Consider the following 18,138-nt stretch of genomic DNA (forward strand, 5'->3'; position numbering starts at 1 on the left):
TTGAAGAAAAACAAACTGTTTTATTCCCTTTCAGACTGTTCTTATATTGGATCTGTATATACTGATGGCAATGTGCTCAGCTTTACATTGGATGTTTCTAGATGTTTGCATTAGATGTTAGACATATTTCATTAAAATTCATTGGKGAGGTTCTTGTTGCTTTTTGACTAGAATGTTTTGATGCAGTAAAACAAATCCATCGTGTGCAAGCGCTTACTGGCAAGGTTTTATTTAAAAATGTATACTTTCTTGTTGGTAGAAGCCACATGCTAAATAAATGCTTTACTCTGCAGAGTGAAAGGTTGCGTGATCTTGATAAATGTTTGCATGATTTTCTTCCCTTCCTACAGCACCCTTAGTCCAGATGTTGATCCAGTGCTTGCCTTCCAGCGAGAGGGTTTTGGACGCCAGAGCATGTCAGAAAAGCGTACAAAGCAATTTTCAGATGCCAGTCAGTTGGAGTTTGTTAAAACACGAAAATCCAAAAGCATGGATCTAGGTAGTGAGTGATATTTTTTCAATTGTTTTATTTGAACCTGGTTTTAATGTTGTAAGTATATCGATTTTGTAATTCTAAATACATGCTTTATGTGCAGTACTGCTGCACAGAGAGTGTGCTGGGGTGAAGTGTTCACAACATGAATGGCCAAGCGGTTGGTGGATTGGTCCTACCACTTGTAAATGTCCATATATTTAAGCAAAATAGCCCTGTGGATATGTGATTACATGTGAATATAAAATTTATTTGCTAAGATGGAGGTGTAAAATGCATTTAGCTACCCATGTAGAATACCTGCTTTAAAATGTAGCATGCTGTCCTTCTGGATAGACAGGGTTATGCTTAATTCATGATTATAATGCAGTTAGTCTTAAAGATCCTTGGTAGTTTCTCATTTTCTGCAAAACTTTTAATTAAGATAATAAAGATGCAAGTAGTTTTAGGAAGAGGTTACTCAGAAATAGAAAATGGATATAGTCTGACTTCTGTCCGAGACCCAAGTTTTATAGTTATTTCTGAAGACCTATAAAGTAGCAGCAACTAAGAAAGTCTATTGACCATAATTCTTTCTAGCTTATAAAACAATTGAGAATAAGCAGTTTCTAACAAATGCATCTATTTTTCTGCCATTGAATTTTGATTCTGCCCTTCAGAATCTAGCAATCTTACACAGGGAGCTTCGAGTGCGCCCACACACAAGTTCAGTACTCAGCATCGTAAAATATAGTCAGATTTGTTCTAAATAATTATAACTACCTTAACTACAATCCTTAATTCACCACCTTCCTCAGAGGGCAGTAAGGCTGGTGGTGTTCACTTGTCTTGACTAGTTGTGATGCGCTAACGTGTCAATAACATGTTGTAGCTGCCTGCGAYGTGAACATGACTGACACTGCATGAAGGTTCCTCGTTTGCCGCCGTTCCTACCCAGAATGTTTGCTTACTGTGGCAGTTTGTTTGCATGAAGTGACATGGCTAAGCCCCCCCCGCCCCTAACTTTGAGGAGTTTATAGGAATAGGGAATGTTGGATGCATGTGGGGCATGGGCACTAACTGGGCTAACCATTCTACATTTACCTTTTAACAGTAGCTGACGAGACTAAGCTCAGTACAATGGATGACCAGAAAACAGGTAAGAATTGACAGTAAGGCTGTTGCTATAGAAACCTTGGTCAAAGCAGCTTACCACAATTACAGAACTGCCAGTCAAATTGCATGAAAACATGAATATTCCAGTACTTGCATGGCTGCTTTCTATTGTTGTGAATAATCAAGTTGTACAGAAAAAGAAAATTCTCCATAGAGATAAGTATCTAGGGTAGTRTATTCAAATAGGTCATACATACGGCTGTAGGTAGACACATGTTTCTACACTTGGAGCTCATAAATATTCACAGTTGTTTTAATTTTTGTCCTTTTAAATAAATCTTGGGAAATCTCCTAGCACAAGCTAGTGTGCAGAGGGATGAAATGGGAGAGCTGCATGTTTGGCTTTTACGGTGTTAACTACGTGCTTGAAAATAGCTATTTTAATTCCCAAACTGCTGTCTTTGCATTAAGTGGTCATCAGATCCGTATTGTGAGCTGAGCTGAAGACTATTAGTGCACTTTGATTTGCCTTAGGAATTAAAACCAAGCTTCACTGCGGAACAAAAGAATATGTAAATAGAATCTTTTCCACACACCATAGATTGTAACATGTTTCACACAATGATAATGACAAATAGCTTTGAAAGCATATTTTTATTAGTAATTAAAATAGTGCACTAGCTGCAATTATAAACCTTTATGATTTATTAATATGAGTTAGCTTTTGACCTTTGGAATGCTGTTTTAATTAGGCTAGATCCAGAGAACACCAAAACATTACTTAGCTCTAATTAGGAACAATTCACCTTTTTAACCTGAAAATATTATTTATTTTAACATGATTTGGGGAGCAGGACATTTGATGCAGAATTTATGATTAATGTTTCTCAATTGCTTCTCTTTAACCACATTTTACATCACTGAGGAGCTTTAAGAAAATCAACTGAAGAAATCTTTTCATTAAAATAGCTAAAACTTTCGGACTTGAAATCTTACAGAATATGGCCACAGACTTGCAGCTTCACAAACTGAGTACATGAAATTAAAATGTATGAGTGTTTTGAAAGGATTAGAGCCATCAGAGCTTGAATGTATGAGCTGTGTTAATGGTTATGGAAAGAAACACTGCTTGGCAGCTCCCCTAACCAGTGAGCACTATTCACACAAAAAAGAAGCTACAGATAATGCTAAGATTTGTTGTAAATTACTTTTCATTTTCTTTTTAGCCTGCTCATTGGGATGCAGTTAGGATGATGTAAAATCTATGCAGATTAGAAAAATATGATGCTTAGATTTAAAAGTTCATGATGTTTTGGTAGTATTTATGGAATACAGTTTTTCTGTATGTGCCACCTGGATTAAATTCCTTAAAGAGACAAGTCAGACAGCTTGGGTTAAAGAGCATGACCATAACCATCTGGACAAAGCAGTTACATATTTTGTGTGCAGCAAGCTCAGTGGCTGGGAAAAAAGGAAAACACCTTTTACTGTACTTTCATTTTATTTATCTTGCATGCTTTTAACCAAGTTTTGTATATAAACACTGACTTTCTCCCGTTACTGAAGATGGATGGGGTTGTTACACAAACCACTTACTGTAGTTTGGCTTAAAAATTTTCTGCTTATAAGCAAAAAATGCTTCAAATGCATAGCGAGCTATGTTTTAATGAATTGTAGAAACAAGAAACTTTCACTATATATTTATTTTTGGAAAAATAAAAACAAACTCTGTTGTAGATGAAGTTCAGTTTAATAATGCTGACTGAAAATGAAAGTGTAGATCTCACCAGCACCAGTTACTATAATAGATTTTTAATTATTTTTCTTTCTACAGTTCACTTAAACTGCCTAGTCCTTGCAGTGTTTACAGTTCATTCTAGAGGTTAGAAGTATACTCAGTAGCAGTTGAGCATGCCTCATTTATTGAGTCTTAAGCATACTGTAGTTCTGTTTTTTTTCCATGCAGACCTTGTAAAAATAAAAAAAAAAAAAAAAGCCAAGTGAATTTATTTAAAATATTTATTTACTTACTTTGCATTTATTTTATTAAAAAATATCACTTTTATGAAAGGGAAGAAAAATTAAGCTACTCTTGATAGCACTGGAGTTTCTTGCTCTATTCCTCTCCCACTTCCCCATCCACCCAAAATGTCGCTCCATTATTGTGTCAATTGAACTAGAAATAGAAGAATTTATCAAATCCAGGGGTGCAGATGTTAATATGCAGTGGATTTGACTCTCTGCTTACGTCTTTTAAGGATGTGTTTTGAAGGTAGTCTACGTCTTTGCAATAGTGCTCTAGACCAACAGGGAGGCAAGGGTTTGGTACAGGTGGCTRCTGGCATTTAATGTGAGAATTAATAAAAATTATTTTTCGGTTGAAGCTAATATAAGAATTATGTGTCTCTCTAAATTCCAGGTGTCTCTTTCGTAGTTTCTTTGAGTTAGGAGCTTAAGAGTAACCTTTTTTTTTTTTCTTAGCACTCATTCTACTTTAGTGGTACACACTTACAATTGCAAGATAAACCTTCTTAAAGAAAGGAAATTGTCATTTTAAATCATTTAAAAGCAAGTGTGATGAGGAGCTGCGTGGCTGAGCATGCACGAAGGGGAGGCTCTGCATGTCCTACAGCAGGAGCATTGCTGGGTTGCAGGTGGCTGAATCCACATCAAAGAGTATTTGGTAATAAAAATGTTGGAAAAGCAAATTCAAATTTTAAAAAACGATAAAAGAATCCCTTTCATCCCTCAGTCATGTACAGACTCTTTCGCAAGGTGCTTCTTTTTTATTTTCTCTTTTAAATCCAAGTGTCAAAGTAGAAGTAGAGCTTATTCTGAGTAGATAACATTTCTGATGATTACTGCCAGCGCTGAGGTCCAGGAGAAAAGGCTGACATTTTTGTATTTGGAAAAAAAGGTTTTGATATGACTCATAAATTTTAAATAGAATTCATTTTAAAGAAAGTTTTCAGTTCTTTACCAGATTATAGGTAAACAACACACTTTCTGGCTGGTGAGTTCTAGTCATAAAGTCTGAACTCACTCAATTTACAAGGAGGCTTAACCATTCGTTTTGAAAATAGCAGCTTTGCTTTGAAGAGGCCATAGAAAATACTGAAGGTATTAAAATATACATAGCTTTTTGATCACGGTTCTTAAATTGCTTGTGAAAAGACATTTAGCTCTTTCAGATTCTGCAACCTGTTCACATTTGTGTCCATGGCCACCCAAGTTCAATAAATACTCCTATCATTTCTGTAGTCCATTATTAGTTTTACAGTGCTCAAGGAACATTAGGTCATATCCCATCTAGCTTCTCCTTTGGGAAAGCACAACTTATATAAATATTGTTCTCACAAAGATCTGTGTTGGGTAGCAGGAAATGGAATTTTTTTAATGTCCTTTATGAGCATAAATGGGCACATAAATGCTTGCTTTATAATTACTGTTTACAAAAAGAGCCATTCAGTAATTAGGAAAAGATATATGAGCATTTCATTTAAAAGATTGCAAAGCAGATTCAGGAATAAGGAAGTTTACAGTAAGTTGCCATGTAAGAGGATACTCTTTCCTTTTGTGTATAAAATCAAATCTGTCAAACAGCTGGGCTTGCCTTTTTTTTTCCTTTCAAAATGTTGTATTCCTTTTTTTTTTTCTTTTTTTTTCCCCCATGTCTCAGAGGCTAATTTTAACAAAATATAAATATTTAAAATTAAAAAAAAAAAACAACCAAATTTGTTTTACTGCAAGCTTTATTGGAGGGGTAGCAAATCTTGCCATGTGCTGGCGAAAGGACAGTTTTGTGAGCACTGTCTCTCTGCTGGAGTTATTTTACTTGGTAAAGAAAGATCTTTACCAAGTAAAAAAAAGTAAGTAAATGCAATCGAGCAGCAYGTAAAAGTGCTCCATTAGACTCCAGCCCGTGCGCAGGAGGGCGGCGAGGCTGCGTGGAGCTTGTTTGCACAGCTGGGAGGTCACCAGAGCTCCCTGCTCCTGGCTGTGCAGAGCCCCCGCTCCGTCCCTGACCCTTGGTCCCCACCARAAACGCGCTAGGAGCGCGGGGGAAACGTCTAGGAGATGGGAAGCCTTCAAAAGAAATTTCCCACTTTGTTGAAGGGTGTTTAATTCCAGCTGAGGGTGCAGACAGCAGGACCCTGGGCTCTTGGCTGGACCAGGCTGCTGCATTTGTATAGAGCTGTGAGACAAGTTTGTTTTGTTTTGTTTCCAAATTGTTTACAAATTCATGTTATCCCTAGGGCAGCTAAATGGGAAAACTTGGACACCTGCTCTTTGATTTTATTAGAACTGCAGCATTTCAGTTCTGCTTAATTTCTCAGGTTTTTAAAAGCCGTTCTCAGATTTGTGAAAGCTGAGWGGGAAAGGAAAGCATTTGCTGCCCTGCCCGGTGTCATAGCGTGGCAGCCAGGAGCACGGAGACCTGCCRTGCTGCTCCTGGGCAGCCCTCGTAGGTCCAGCAGCTCCTTCCCCACCCACCGCTGCCTGGTGAGGGGACCTGGGTTTATCATGTCTGCGTTTTTTCCATTTTACATAGTGTGGTTAGAGAACTGTCCCTCTCTCCCCTTCTGATCCCCTGAACTGCAGAGGAGGAGAAGCTTGATATTCTGATAAAAATACTTAAAAAAGAAAACACCCCCTTATAGCATTACTCACCCCAGACTTTGCTTGTAAAGCTATTGCTTAATGGTCTGGTGTTCCGGAGGGCTCTGCTTTTGGCTCTGCCTCTCCTGGCTGGCTGGCTTGGAACAAGTCACTTGAACTTTCCATCCCTCAGTATGTTGAGAAGAGCAGTATCAGCCGAGATGGTAACTGGCCCTCACCAGGGAGTGCCATGGCCACAGCTGCCTTCTGGACTCCGGAGGAGAAAGAGTCTAGTCCTCTGGAGGAAAAAGAGTCCTGTAGCCTCGGTAGAAGAGCTGTCTTCTTCTAACTTCAGCAAATTTGGCTGTGATGATGTCCCACCTTGGTTTTCCCTCTAGCTGCAGTTTTATCTAGCGAATCTTATGGAAAACCTGGCCAAGATTATKCTGCAGTTTGGAACAAAATCACTTCAAATAAGCGCAGGAAATTAGTTTGACTGGGATCTCTCTCCCCATTTTAACTCTAATATGAAATCTCTTTGTGTACTTGTGTGCCAATGTACAATGTCAGYGTGTATCTAACTGCAAAGGCTCAGCACCCTATCCACAAACCTGAGCAGAGAAGGCTGGATAGGGAAGGGGTTTTGTAGGATGYTGTCTAGGACTTTCCTGGCATCGTCTGCACATCCTGCAGCGATAAGCAGGGCCCCCAGCTCCAGCTGCAGTGCTGCCCACACATTGATGTGATACCTGCCAGAACTGTGTTTCTTTTCCAGCTGGATAACTGGTATTATAACTGAGTTTTTGCTACAGACAATTTTCTATACAAATTGACAAAATCCCAGCAAGTCAACTGATATTTCTCAGAAGCGTTTCATTATGAGGTTGTTAGCTATTTGAAGCAAGTGTTTAAAACTCAATTAAAACCAAACAACCTACTACTTGATGCTAGAAATTAAGCTCCTTCACAAGAACTTTACTCTGAACACAACAGGATTCACATCCATAATACATTTGCTAATTGTGCAACACTTGCAAGTACCTATGTAATTTTCAACTCGAAACAAAAATAATTATTTTGATTGCCGGTTATATATGTATCTCTGGTGTTTTATCAGTAATATTTTTAAAGCCAAATGATTACTTTGTCATCTAAATTGTCCAAATAATGGTAATACATATTGCTGTCTTTCAACTGATTTGAAAAGCCAGACATTGATAACGTTGTCAGTTTTGTTGACTGTTACTTGACATCCTCATTCACTTCTGAGACACCAAACCTGCACAAAATTCCCTACAGATTAYTGAGAGATGATGTGAATAATCTTAAGTGTGTCCCCAAAGACTTTCACGATGGATATGCATAATCAACCATGCAGTTTTCCATACTTATTCTAATTACTTTTTTTTTTCCCTGAATCACTAAGGTTCCCCAACCAGAGATGTGGGGCCTTCATTAGGTCTGAAGAAATCCAGCTCATTAGAAAGTCTGCAGACGGCCGTGGCTGAGGTGACCTTGAATGGGGACATTCCCTTCCACCGCCCGCGCCCCCGAATAATCCGGGGACGTGGCTGCAATGAAAGCTTCAGAGCTGCCATAGACAAATCGTACGATAAACCCGTAGCAGATGATGATGACGAAGGCATGGAAACTTGTAAGTAACCTACTGCTGTACGTGAAGAGTTTTAATAAAGATGAGTTCCTTAAAAGATGATTAAAGTAGTAGAAGCTGATTTTAATATTTTAAGTGAATAAGATGAACTTGTCATTAAGTTTATTCAAGCTCTTGTGCTTCGTATGTGTTATCAGATTGTAACACCCCGCAGTTTTCTTCCTTCTTAAAATAAGCGAATAAGATTATCAGGAGTGTGTCTATTTAAATTACTTGCTATGAAAATTTTCTGCTCATTAATTTATTAATGTAAATTAGCAAAATTTTTAGGTAGTAAGAAAAAAAGCACACATTAAAAATATGTGTGCATCTAACTTGAAAGAGCACATTTGTAGTGTTTGGGGGGGAAAAAGAAATCACTATCCTTTAATTAGAATGGGTAAGGCTGGCAGATCTAATAAAATATAAAGTTAATGATCAGTTATTACCCACCCTAATGGGCATTCATTTACATTTTCAGTTCTTTAACCCCAAGTATGACCCAACATGTGGAGAATGTCATTAACATAAAAGAATCACTTCAAAGCTAACCTTATCATTATTGAACTATGTGAGAATGGGCTGSTAAAATGACAACTCATATGGAATGAAAATAGTATAAATGGTAAATTACATCTACCAGGGGTTGTATTAAAATAYTGAATTTTTAACCTTCATGTTATACTATTTTCAACTTGTCACACACTAGCAGGATTTTTTTTAATCAACCTTCTGTTAGTTAAAAGTTTATGAATGAAGATGATGCCAGGAAAGCTTAAGTATTGAAATATTTAGTCTGAGTGCTGACAGAAAAATCTTGAAAGGGATTTTTCTCTTTTTTAATTTCAGAAAGTTWATTTCATGAAGTGTTATTTTCTGTAAAATTCTGTTATAAGCATCTTGTGTGATCACCCGTCCATTTTTTGGAACTCTTCGGGCATTTATAATTTGCCTGTTTCTAAAAATATTCTGAGACTGAAATGAAGGTCATTTTGTGAGTCAGTTTTCTCAAAGATAGTTAGGGGCAGAATTCATTCTGCTTTGCTTTTCCAGCACCTAGCAATTTCACGCAGCAGCGAGGCTAAGAGCTGGCCTGGTGCTGCTGGCTGTCAGATCTCTTTCTGACCAACAGAAGAATGGGCTTGAGAAAAAGTCTAGTGGTTCTGATCATTCTTCCCACTGTGTGTCTGTGGTCTTTGGGACCTGAGGCCACATTTTTCTAACAAATGGACTTGTTTTGGTGTGACCCAACTGATGGTAACATCCTGCTTGAGGCATCAGATGTCCAAGAATTATCCGGAAGTTACGGAAGATTTAGCCTCATTTGATCAAAAATACAGCAAAACTGTTATCATGAATCGCTGTTGAGGCGATTGCTATAGGTTTATGGCATTACTGCAAGGAGTTTTGAGCGTAGTGATGCAATGCATATAGAGAATAGCATGAAGAAGGGAAGGCAGACCAAGCTTCTGGCGGCCATCGAAATGCTGCAGGATGTGTGTTAGTCTGTGCAGATGCAGAGGTCTCGAGTTGACCAACTGTGATCTGTACAGGTGAGGTTGTTCTCAGATTTCAGAGAATAAATAAGACCTGAAAAAGCTGTGACCAAACTATGTGCAGTCAGCTAGGTCTAACTGTAGTGAACATTTTCCCCTTAAAACTACATAAAATGTATAAAACTGCACATTTTAAGTTGCATGTATTTTAGTAGCTTCCATACACCACAATGAAATACCTAGTGACAATATAGAAGCTTGCAGTGCAGGGAGTGGTGGAAGAATTGAGCAAATATAGTAAGTGGGCTGGACCAAATTCACTGCTAGGAACAGCACGGATGCCCTCTGAGTTCGCCCTTTCTCATGGTGGCTGGTGGAAGCTGTGGAGTTGGCCTGGTCCTGGTGAGACCTGGAGCAGAGCAAAGTGCCAGATGCTGGGGCCTGTCTTTCTGAAGGCATGTCTGTGTCTGTGCTAAAACTGCAGTCTGCTCCATTGTAGGTAAATTATATCAGGCCTCTGGTTGCAGAGAATTTGCCAAATGGTGTCTTCAGCTGGGCAACGTCTGGACACCTTTGAATATACAGAAGTTAATTCAACAAGCTGGTCGTAATGTAGCTAATGTCTTGCTRCTGCCATAACTGCATGGGCTGAGTATATTTTTAATTGTCTTTAATTATTCTAGAATTGTTTGGAATTAAACTGTGGCTTTCTGTCATTGTAAAGCCCAGGCAAACATGTTGGTGGTCAATTTGCTGGTGCCCATGAGGATGAATTCATTTGTCTTGCTTGAGATTTTTCCTTTTACTCCTCCAAATGTTTCAGTGCAAAGAGTGCTCCTTTCTTAAACACAGTGACCCTCTCTGGATAGCAAATAGCAGCACTGGTTTGTATTTTATAGAAGAATTGTTAACATGTCCTCACCTCATATAAGAAAGCCATCAAAGTACACGTAGTGTCTCAGGCAAAGGGGCGGATTCTCTTCTTTCARTGTGTGAGCTGTCCTTGGCACAGTGTGTGATTGAAATTGCCAGGCTAGAATGAAAACCCAAGAGCAAGGCCCATGTCTGGGGAAGCATTTTATGAGTTTGAGAAGCTGCATCTGAGCTGTAGTGRCTGTAGTGAGGTAGCATTTGGGGAAGGGTGGGGGTGTTCAGCTTTTGCAGATGATTTTTCCTGATTTTTTTTTTCTTAATATTTGAAATAGCTGACTGGAAGCAAAATGTTTATCTTTAGTGTGCTGAATGAGAGCAACGTGGCTGAATTGAGAGCAGTCGGCAAAGCTTTCTAATCTTTTGCTGAATCTTAATTGCTAGAATCTACGGCTGTATTAAATATCACAATGAGAGGCCGAGAAGCTTGGTGGCAAAATAGCTTCACATTAAAGAGCTTTGATTTCTCATGTGCATCTTTTTCAGTTTATGGCCTAATTAGGAGAATAGCTTCATAATACCTGTTTCTGTACTTCTCTTTAGTACAGTTTGGCTCATGAAATTACTCTAGTTTTCAGCTTTAATGGATCTTGAAAGCATACCTCAATTTAATTTTTTGGCTCTGCTATCCTGGAAGAGGAGTCGGGGAGTGCAGGAATGGAGGGAAGCAGCAGCAACCGAACACAAGCAGGCTGCCTTTTGCAGCAAGCTGCTGCCATCACTGCAACTTAGCAAAAACGAGAAGTTTCATTTGTAGCCTGGGCTTGAATTTTAATTGGGTAGCATTTGCATTTGTTCTAAACACTAGTAATTAGGTGTATGTTACCTTCAGAAGGATGGTGCTGCATAAAAGTGAAACAAGTTTCATGTTGTGCCTTTTTAAGAAAACTGAAAATCTCTTTACGCTCCTAGAGATGCCAGCATTTACTCCAGGAGAACAGGCATGCCAGTTCACAGGGTTCATTCGGAGCTAAGGAGTTAATTGCTGATGAGCTGTGTGTGATGGGCAAATATTTATTGCAGCACAGGAGCAGAAAGGAGGCAATATGATTTCCGTAGGATATGCAAAAGGAATGATAAAGGAGGAAGCATTGTTATGACAAGTTGTTCAGCAACTCTGCATAGCACAATACACCTAGTACATATCTAGGATTAATGTATTGTCATTTTGAATATGAACAAATTTGTTCATCTTTAAAATTCTAGCAAGTCCACAGTAAACATTTGACTTAAGAGTTTGCCAATTTTTTAATGCTTTTTTTTAAAAAAAAATTAATTTGCAGGCACAGTCATATAAATGTCCAGTTGGTTTTAACTGGAACAGATTGTACCTATAAATTATCATGCAAAAGAATGGAATCTCTATTCAAATGTGGTGTTCCACTACTCTTAATAAGAATTAAATATAATCTGGAACTTTTAGAGACATTGTGATTTAAAAAAAAAAAAAGTACACCCAGTATAGAAATATACAGAGAAGAGTCATCATTTAATTTTCTAAACTACAAAAATACAGTAATCTAAAAAACTATGCCTGCAATTGAAAAATGTCAGCATCTACTTAACTCATAGCAGTTCTGGTGATAAGTTAATGRCATGAATTGCCAGGATCATTTTTATTTATTTATTTTTTCCCCTCTCTGGTGGGATGAGCTTCAGAGTATTGGTTAAGATTCAAAAATAAGTGTTAATGCTGAGTTTTATCTGACAAGAGATGTGTTTAAGTGATGTTCCCAAGTTGGACAATGTTTGCAGAAATCTTGGGACATCTGGTGAATAAGAACAGTCTCTTGTCACATCTGTGTATTGTAGTACAAAAAAGTGAAGAGTTTGGTGTCTTGCAGGCCAAGTATATGACTGAGTGAAGAAAGAATATTGAATGGCTTTCAGTGAGTGAGAATGTAGATTTTTCAGGCCCAGTGAATTATTTGGAAGGTGAATATGAAAGATGACTAAGAAAAACAAGTTTCRAAACTATAAAGATATCTACATGTGGGAAATTTCTAAAGAAACACTCATTTCTACTGGTTGTAGAAAAGTCTTTGAGATTTTCAGGTATAACAATAACAATATATATAACTTTTTATATATGTGATTATGTTTATAAGAGAAAATCATAGGCTACTAAAAACATGTTTCTGTTTAAATCAAAATAATGGCAGGATTCTGATACATGAGCTTGAAAATTGTCCTTTMTTTCTCAGTGTTCTATTTAACCTAATTTTCTCTGAGATTGTCTTAATTAGAAGCAGAGAAGAAATACACTCTCATCTCATAAAAGAATACATTCTCTTCTCTTTAAAAATGCTACCTGGCCACTGGATAGTATCCTCACACYTAAGGCTGTGCTGTCTCTATCAGTGTTACTGCTTTGGAAGAATGGAAACCTGAGGTGTAATGAAGTTTATACTGCTCCTGGCAATGAATTAGGAAAAAAAAAATCTTTGTGGTACTTGCAGCAACAGGAAAGATCTGCTAAGACTTGTGTTGGGGGTTAGCAGTCCTTACTGACATTTATATTTTCATTAAAGTGTTACTAAGTTTTTTCTCACTGTGCACCCTACTCTGCTGTTATTTCTTGAAGTCATTCCTAAAACTCTTCTTAACAGATTTAAATACTGAAATGAAGGGGCAAGGTAGCAACCCTTTATTAATTCTTACATTATTTACAGTAGAAACAAAGTACAAATCCTGGAAAGGTAAGTTCCTTGCTTTGGATATTTTAAGCTTCCTAATAGACATGAACGTTTTAGGAAAGTCCAAAATGAACAGATACTTATTTTGAAAACAAGGACATCTTTTGCAGTTATGTCTGTATTCTAATTCCAAATATATTTTGTAATGTTCTGAAAGCAAACAAACAAAAAAGCTTTGTTCTTACACCACTTAAGTGCCTGAATATTCCTTTTCAGTGGAGGAGGACACAGAGGAAAGCTCAAGATCTGGTAGAGAATCTGTGTCCACAGCAAGTGACCAGCCATCCCACTCCTTGGAGCGGCAGATGAATGGAAGCCAAGATAAAGGTGACAGGAAAAAGGCGGGGAAAGAAAAGAAGAAAGATCGAGACAAAGAGAAGGAGAAAATTAAGGCAAAGAAAGGAATGCTGAAAGGCTTGGGAGACATGTTCAGGTAGGTGTTTTGTAAGAATGAATTATAGAATGAAGCTTCATATTTATTTGCTCTTTTATACTCTGACCATTTCCTGAGGCCATTTTTTATATACAAAAATGTACATCATGTGTATAGGTTCACCCTTCATAATTTCTAAGTTTATTGGTAGTGTTATGTGAAGGAAGAAGCTCAGCATGAAAGGGAAGCAGTTGGCTAGTGGGCTGGAAGAGCTGCAAGGGAAATATGTTTTAAACATTCAAGCTGCCTAGTCTTGGAAAGAGCCTTTGGTGACGTCTAAGCAGTGCATGTGTGCCTTGACACGTTAAAAGTTTTGGGTTTTTTTTCCTCTTACACTGGGCTCTTCCTAATCTCATACCAMAAATGTGTGTGTTATTAAATCAGGCTTTATCTTTACTATAATGCCTGTTTGCTACTATGGAAGCATGATGGGAAAGCCATGAATCAGTTTGAAATTGAAAAGCAGCATGTTCATCTCCAGGAAAACAGAATCTAAATAAGGTTATGTGCTCTCAGAACCCACAGGCTGGTGAAAGACTTTTTTTTCTTTCCAAGCTGCAAGATTGGTGAAAGCCTTGATTTTACCAAGCACAGAGATTTTTTTTTGGAAATGACATAAATGTTCTGAAAGGAGCAGGCTGCTGAGGGACACCCTGCTGCTCTGAGTACATGGTGAAACGTGACAGGCAACTTGGATCACTTGTGGGAAGGGGTGAGAGGGAGACGAGATTGGTCTTTATTTTAGCTAGGTAGGGTCAATAAATATATTTCCAAAAGAAAATAATATCAAGACTGTATTAGATTTCTTTTATATATTTAGTGGTTCATTATTTAAATATGCAATGAAAAATAGGTATCAATTTAAAGATTTATTAAAATGATTGCACTGAAAACATGTACGTATAGCTTCAGTGAACTTATTTCCTGTTATGTTCTTTATCCCGTAAAACATTAATTGATTATAGGTTGTTGCTCAAGACTTGTTCCATGACTTTGTATCATATTGCAAAAATTGTTACTTTTATATTTAAAAAAAAAGCTAGAAAATACTAGTTATATTTAGAAATTGCAAAATAATGTCAGATTATTTGGCTATATATGCCATGGAATGCCAAAATGAGAAGGTCTCACRCTTCAGATAGCAGGAAAGTGCTTCAGGCTGGTCGGGCATAAATCCCACACAATCTCCTTACCTTCTTCGTGTTTGCCTGCTTAGATTGAAGAGTTCTGCTGTCAGGTAAAACCTTAGAGTTTGAGCCTGTGAACATCATTAAATTGTTCTGTGAGACATAAACTCCCATAAAACTCGAGTGGAGAGTTGCACTGAAAACTCAGTCCCAACATTATTCACTTGAATAGAGGCTTAAAAATCCAAAGTGCAGACAGGTTCTTTCCTGCAATCTTACCTATTTTTCTACAGCTTCTTGATTCTTTATTTCCATGGAACATAAGTAATTTATTGGGTAAAATGAGGGCCATCCCTTGAGTTGCAGTATGACACAGCGCCTACAAAGTTGAGCAGCTCCTCAGTCCTCAATTTTCTCCAACCATTCGCAGTACCCTGGGGTGCACTGAGAGAGCTTCTTGCCCTTGCAAATTTTAGCACACAGTCAGCAAAATCCTGCCCAAGTGAAGGAGGCTTCATCTTCTGCAGAGCTGGATTGTTTCAGGCTCTTCAGTTGTTTTCAGCCTTCTGGCATTAGAGCTTGACGTCTCCTATTTCCATGCGGCCCGGGAAGCTTTAGATGGCAAAAAGTGCAAGAGTGGAAGCGAATGCCATCTTTAATCATGCACTTCTGGTTTCTCTYCTGACTTTTATAGTCAGTGTAAGACATTCAAAATCTTTAATTTGAAAACAACAGTAATTTGATGGATCAGAAAATCTCACRATAGCTTTCTTTTAGCTTTCTTTTTCACTCTTCATAGCAGTCAACATTTCCTTAAGGTGTTTTTGCCCTAGCACCACTTCTAAGTGAACTTCCCTTTTCAGTCTCCTTAATTAATGTGGGAGCAGTGCCATTGGGATGCAGTTTGACTCCTCCTGGATCTTTAAATTAACGTGCACCTTGTCAACCACCCAGGAGAAATGCTCCTGGCAAATAAGAAAATGCTGATCGAAGGAATTAAGCATTATGCCTCATTTCCACTCATTGCTTAGATTTCCTTTATTGACATGTTTCTCCATAGTGTTTGAGAGACGGGCTTTGTTATGTCTGCAAGTTAAGRTTGTACTTCTGCCTACAACACGTTTTGTTTTACTATTGATCTGACATATTTCATAGATGTCAGGTAGCTGGTGAAAAAAAGTGCGATAAAAATAATGATGGCAGTAACATTTAAAATTCAAGCCATGATCAAAGCATAATTGGATGTTTTTGATGCTTGGCAGCATTGTGATTTCTTGGTACCTCTATTTCTTTTCTCCGTTTTCACTTACGTCTTCCATTTCAGTGCCCTTAACTTTAATCTGTCTTCATTAGGTTATATGGGCAAGAACACTTGTGGGACGGAATTACTGTTAACTGACACTTTATTCCAATGTCTGTATATAGCCAAGGGGTTTTTTATTGCTATATGAAAACTGACAGCTCATAAAATGGAGCCTACATAACATATAAAAATAAGGCTGCTTGTGTCATTTAAAATCATAGGATTTGGTACTGGAATCTTCATTAAACTGTTCTGTAAGATGCAAACTCCCACTAGAGAATCCTAGGTTACATTAATGCTTCAGCATCTATTCATCATTTYCAAGAAATCCCCTGATGATTCAGGGATGTGCTATCGCACATTACTATCATAAGTAAATCTTTTAAATACTTACATTGTTTTACTGCTTTTATCAAACAGAATAAAGAGAATAGGCCTGCCTGTGGTCATGAACTGGGAATTGCGGGGTGCAGTCTGCAGGGCTCTTGCACACATAGCTCCCATTATTTCCAAAAGACCTTCACTCCCACTAGACCATGAACAGTCTGAAAGTTCRCCCTTCTCCCTGTGAAAWACATCTGTCTGCATATGTGTGTATTTCTCTTTCTTCAAATTGACATTTTAGGTCAGAAAAGATTAATATGAATTTGTCATTTGGCTTAGAAGTCTTCTTTCTATGCACAGWTTAGCATAGAGTACAGGTAAATCTAGAAAAATGTTGAAGAAAGACACTGGTCTTTGGAGTAATGCTGATATATTAGCTTGCTGCTGCTTGTGGGTGCTCCAGARCTCACTTATACCAAAATGTTTGTTGCTTGAAGGTAAAGCTTATACGTATCATTCCTSTGTTTTCCATGTCATCCCTTCAGTGGCATCTTATGCTCTTCCTATGGCTTTAATCACATCCAAGGGAAAGGTTGTTCTGTTCCTCCTTCTCCACTGCTGGTGTTTAAGTGGTGTCTGGGTGGCCACTGCCCGCTGAGGAAATGGTTTTTTGGAAGCTGATCTGCTATTCTGCTGTTTTTTCTGTGGGTTTTGTAAGAAGCCTTGAACGGGTGCTGTTTTGACATAAGAAGATTATTTTAAAAAGTATGTTTCTCTAAGTGCGATCTAAAATATGTATTTATTCGTTTTTAGATCTGATTTTATTTCTAGTAGAGATTTTGYGTCTTGATAAAATGGATCTGACAAAAACGATCAGTTGATAAATAAGTCATAGTAGTACTGCCTATGAAGAAGGCCTCATGTTTCACACACTGCACCTATGGTTAGTGCTGAAAGGGATACTATGGACTGTTGGGCTTCTACTTGTGAGTTTTGACATTTCTCTGCATAAAAGGAGAAATAATATATGCCTACTTCTCCTTCCTTGCACTTGGCCCAGTCAAAGGCAAGGTAGTTTCATTGAAAAATTCATGAAAGTGAGTCCTCTGCAAACGTGAAACAGGGAGATAGGACATTATTCTTAGTTTTTAGACTTTGGGTAATGAAATGGCAACGGTACTCTGCTGTGGTACATCTTGTCACTTAAGATCCCCAGATTTCATCCATGCTTATTTCCATGGTACAAGTTTGGATATAGTTCTGATGGTTCAAAATGATAGGCCATAGATGGATGAAGTGGTAGCTCAGTATCTTCCCTCAGCTTCCTTGAGTCATGTGCAGTTTTCCCTGTGGCTGCCCTGGGCCGTGGTTCTGTAACACGGTGACTTCACATGACTATGTCACCTTTTTTAGGGTTTATTTTGATCTCAAGAACGTTGGTAGCAAAACTCTCATTGGAGAGTTTATATTTGAGAACTCTCATTTTATAATAAAAGAATCATGTACATCAGATGGTCAGCAACAGGCAAGGGTGTGACCGAAGAACATCATCTTTAAAAGAAACTAAACCTTTAATATGTTGCAAATAAGGACAAAGTCGGGGAAAGAAAAGCAGCTTCAGGTTTCTGTAGCAGAGAAGGTCAAGCTATCAAACATGTCTTGCTGGAAACACAGTTATTGGATGTCAGTGCATGATAAGAAAAATGTGCTGAAACAAATAGAAATCAACATCAGATAAAAATGGATTTGCAGATACAGAAAGGTGCTGAAACTGCTGAGGTGAAGTAAGGATGCTGAGGGAACATGCTCTTTCTGTCTGATGCTTGAGTCTTGGCAAGAAAATACTTCCTTTGGTTTTGGAGGTTACTTATGAAATCAATTTAATGTCATTTTGAAGTAATTAGGGATAAGTAGGTTATATGAAATAAATACATTTTCTACTGTAGAAATTATTTTCTCTTACATAAACATACCTTTTCAATGGGATACAA

The 18,138-nt window shown here is 37.9% G+C and overlaps 1 protein-coding gene across 1 annotated transcript in view; it reads left to right on the forward strand.

Moving 5' to 3' along the window:
- PARD3 (par-3 family cell polarity regulator) overlaps positions 1 to 18,138 on the forward strand; it is a 388,174-nt gene that overhangs the window by 241,013 nt on the left and 129,023 nt on the right. Inside the window, exons 18-21 of the mRNA XM_026048772.1 lie at positions 351 to 502; positions 1,587 to 1,631; positions 7,614 to 7,841; positions 13,177 to 13,393. Of these exons, the coding sequence (XP_025904557.1) occupies positions 351 to 502; positions 1,587 to 1,631; positions 7,614 to 7,841; positions 13,177 to 13,393 (642 nt within the window). The remainder of the gene's footprint in view (positions 1 to 350; positions 503 to 1,586; positions 1,632 to 7,613; positions 7,842 to 13,176; positions 13,394 to 18,138) is intronic.

This window comes from Nothoprocta perdicaria, unplaced genomic scaffold (genome assembly GCF_003342845.1).
Source record: "Nothoprocta perdicaria isolate Ctin4 unplaced genomic scaffold, notPer1 scaffold_57, whole genome shotgun sequence".
Taxonomy (NCBI): domain Eukaryota; kingdom Metazoa; phylum Chordata; class Aves; order Tinamiformes; family Tinamidae; genus Nothoprocta; species Nothoprocta perdicaria.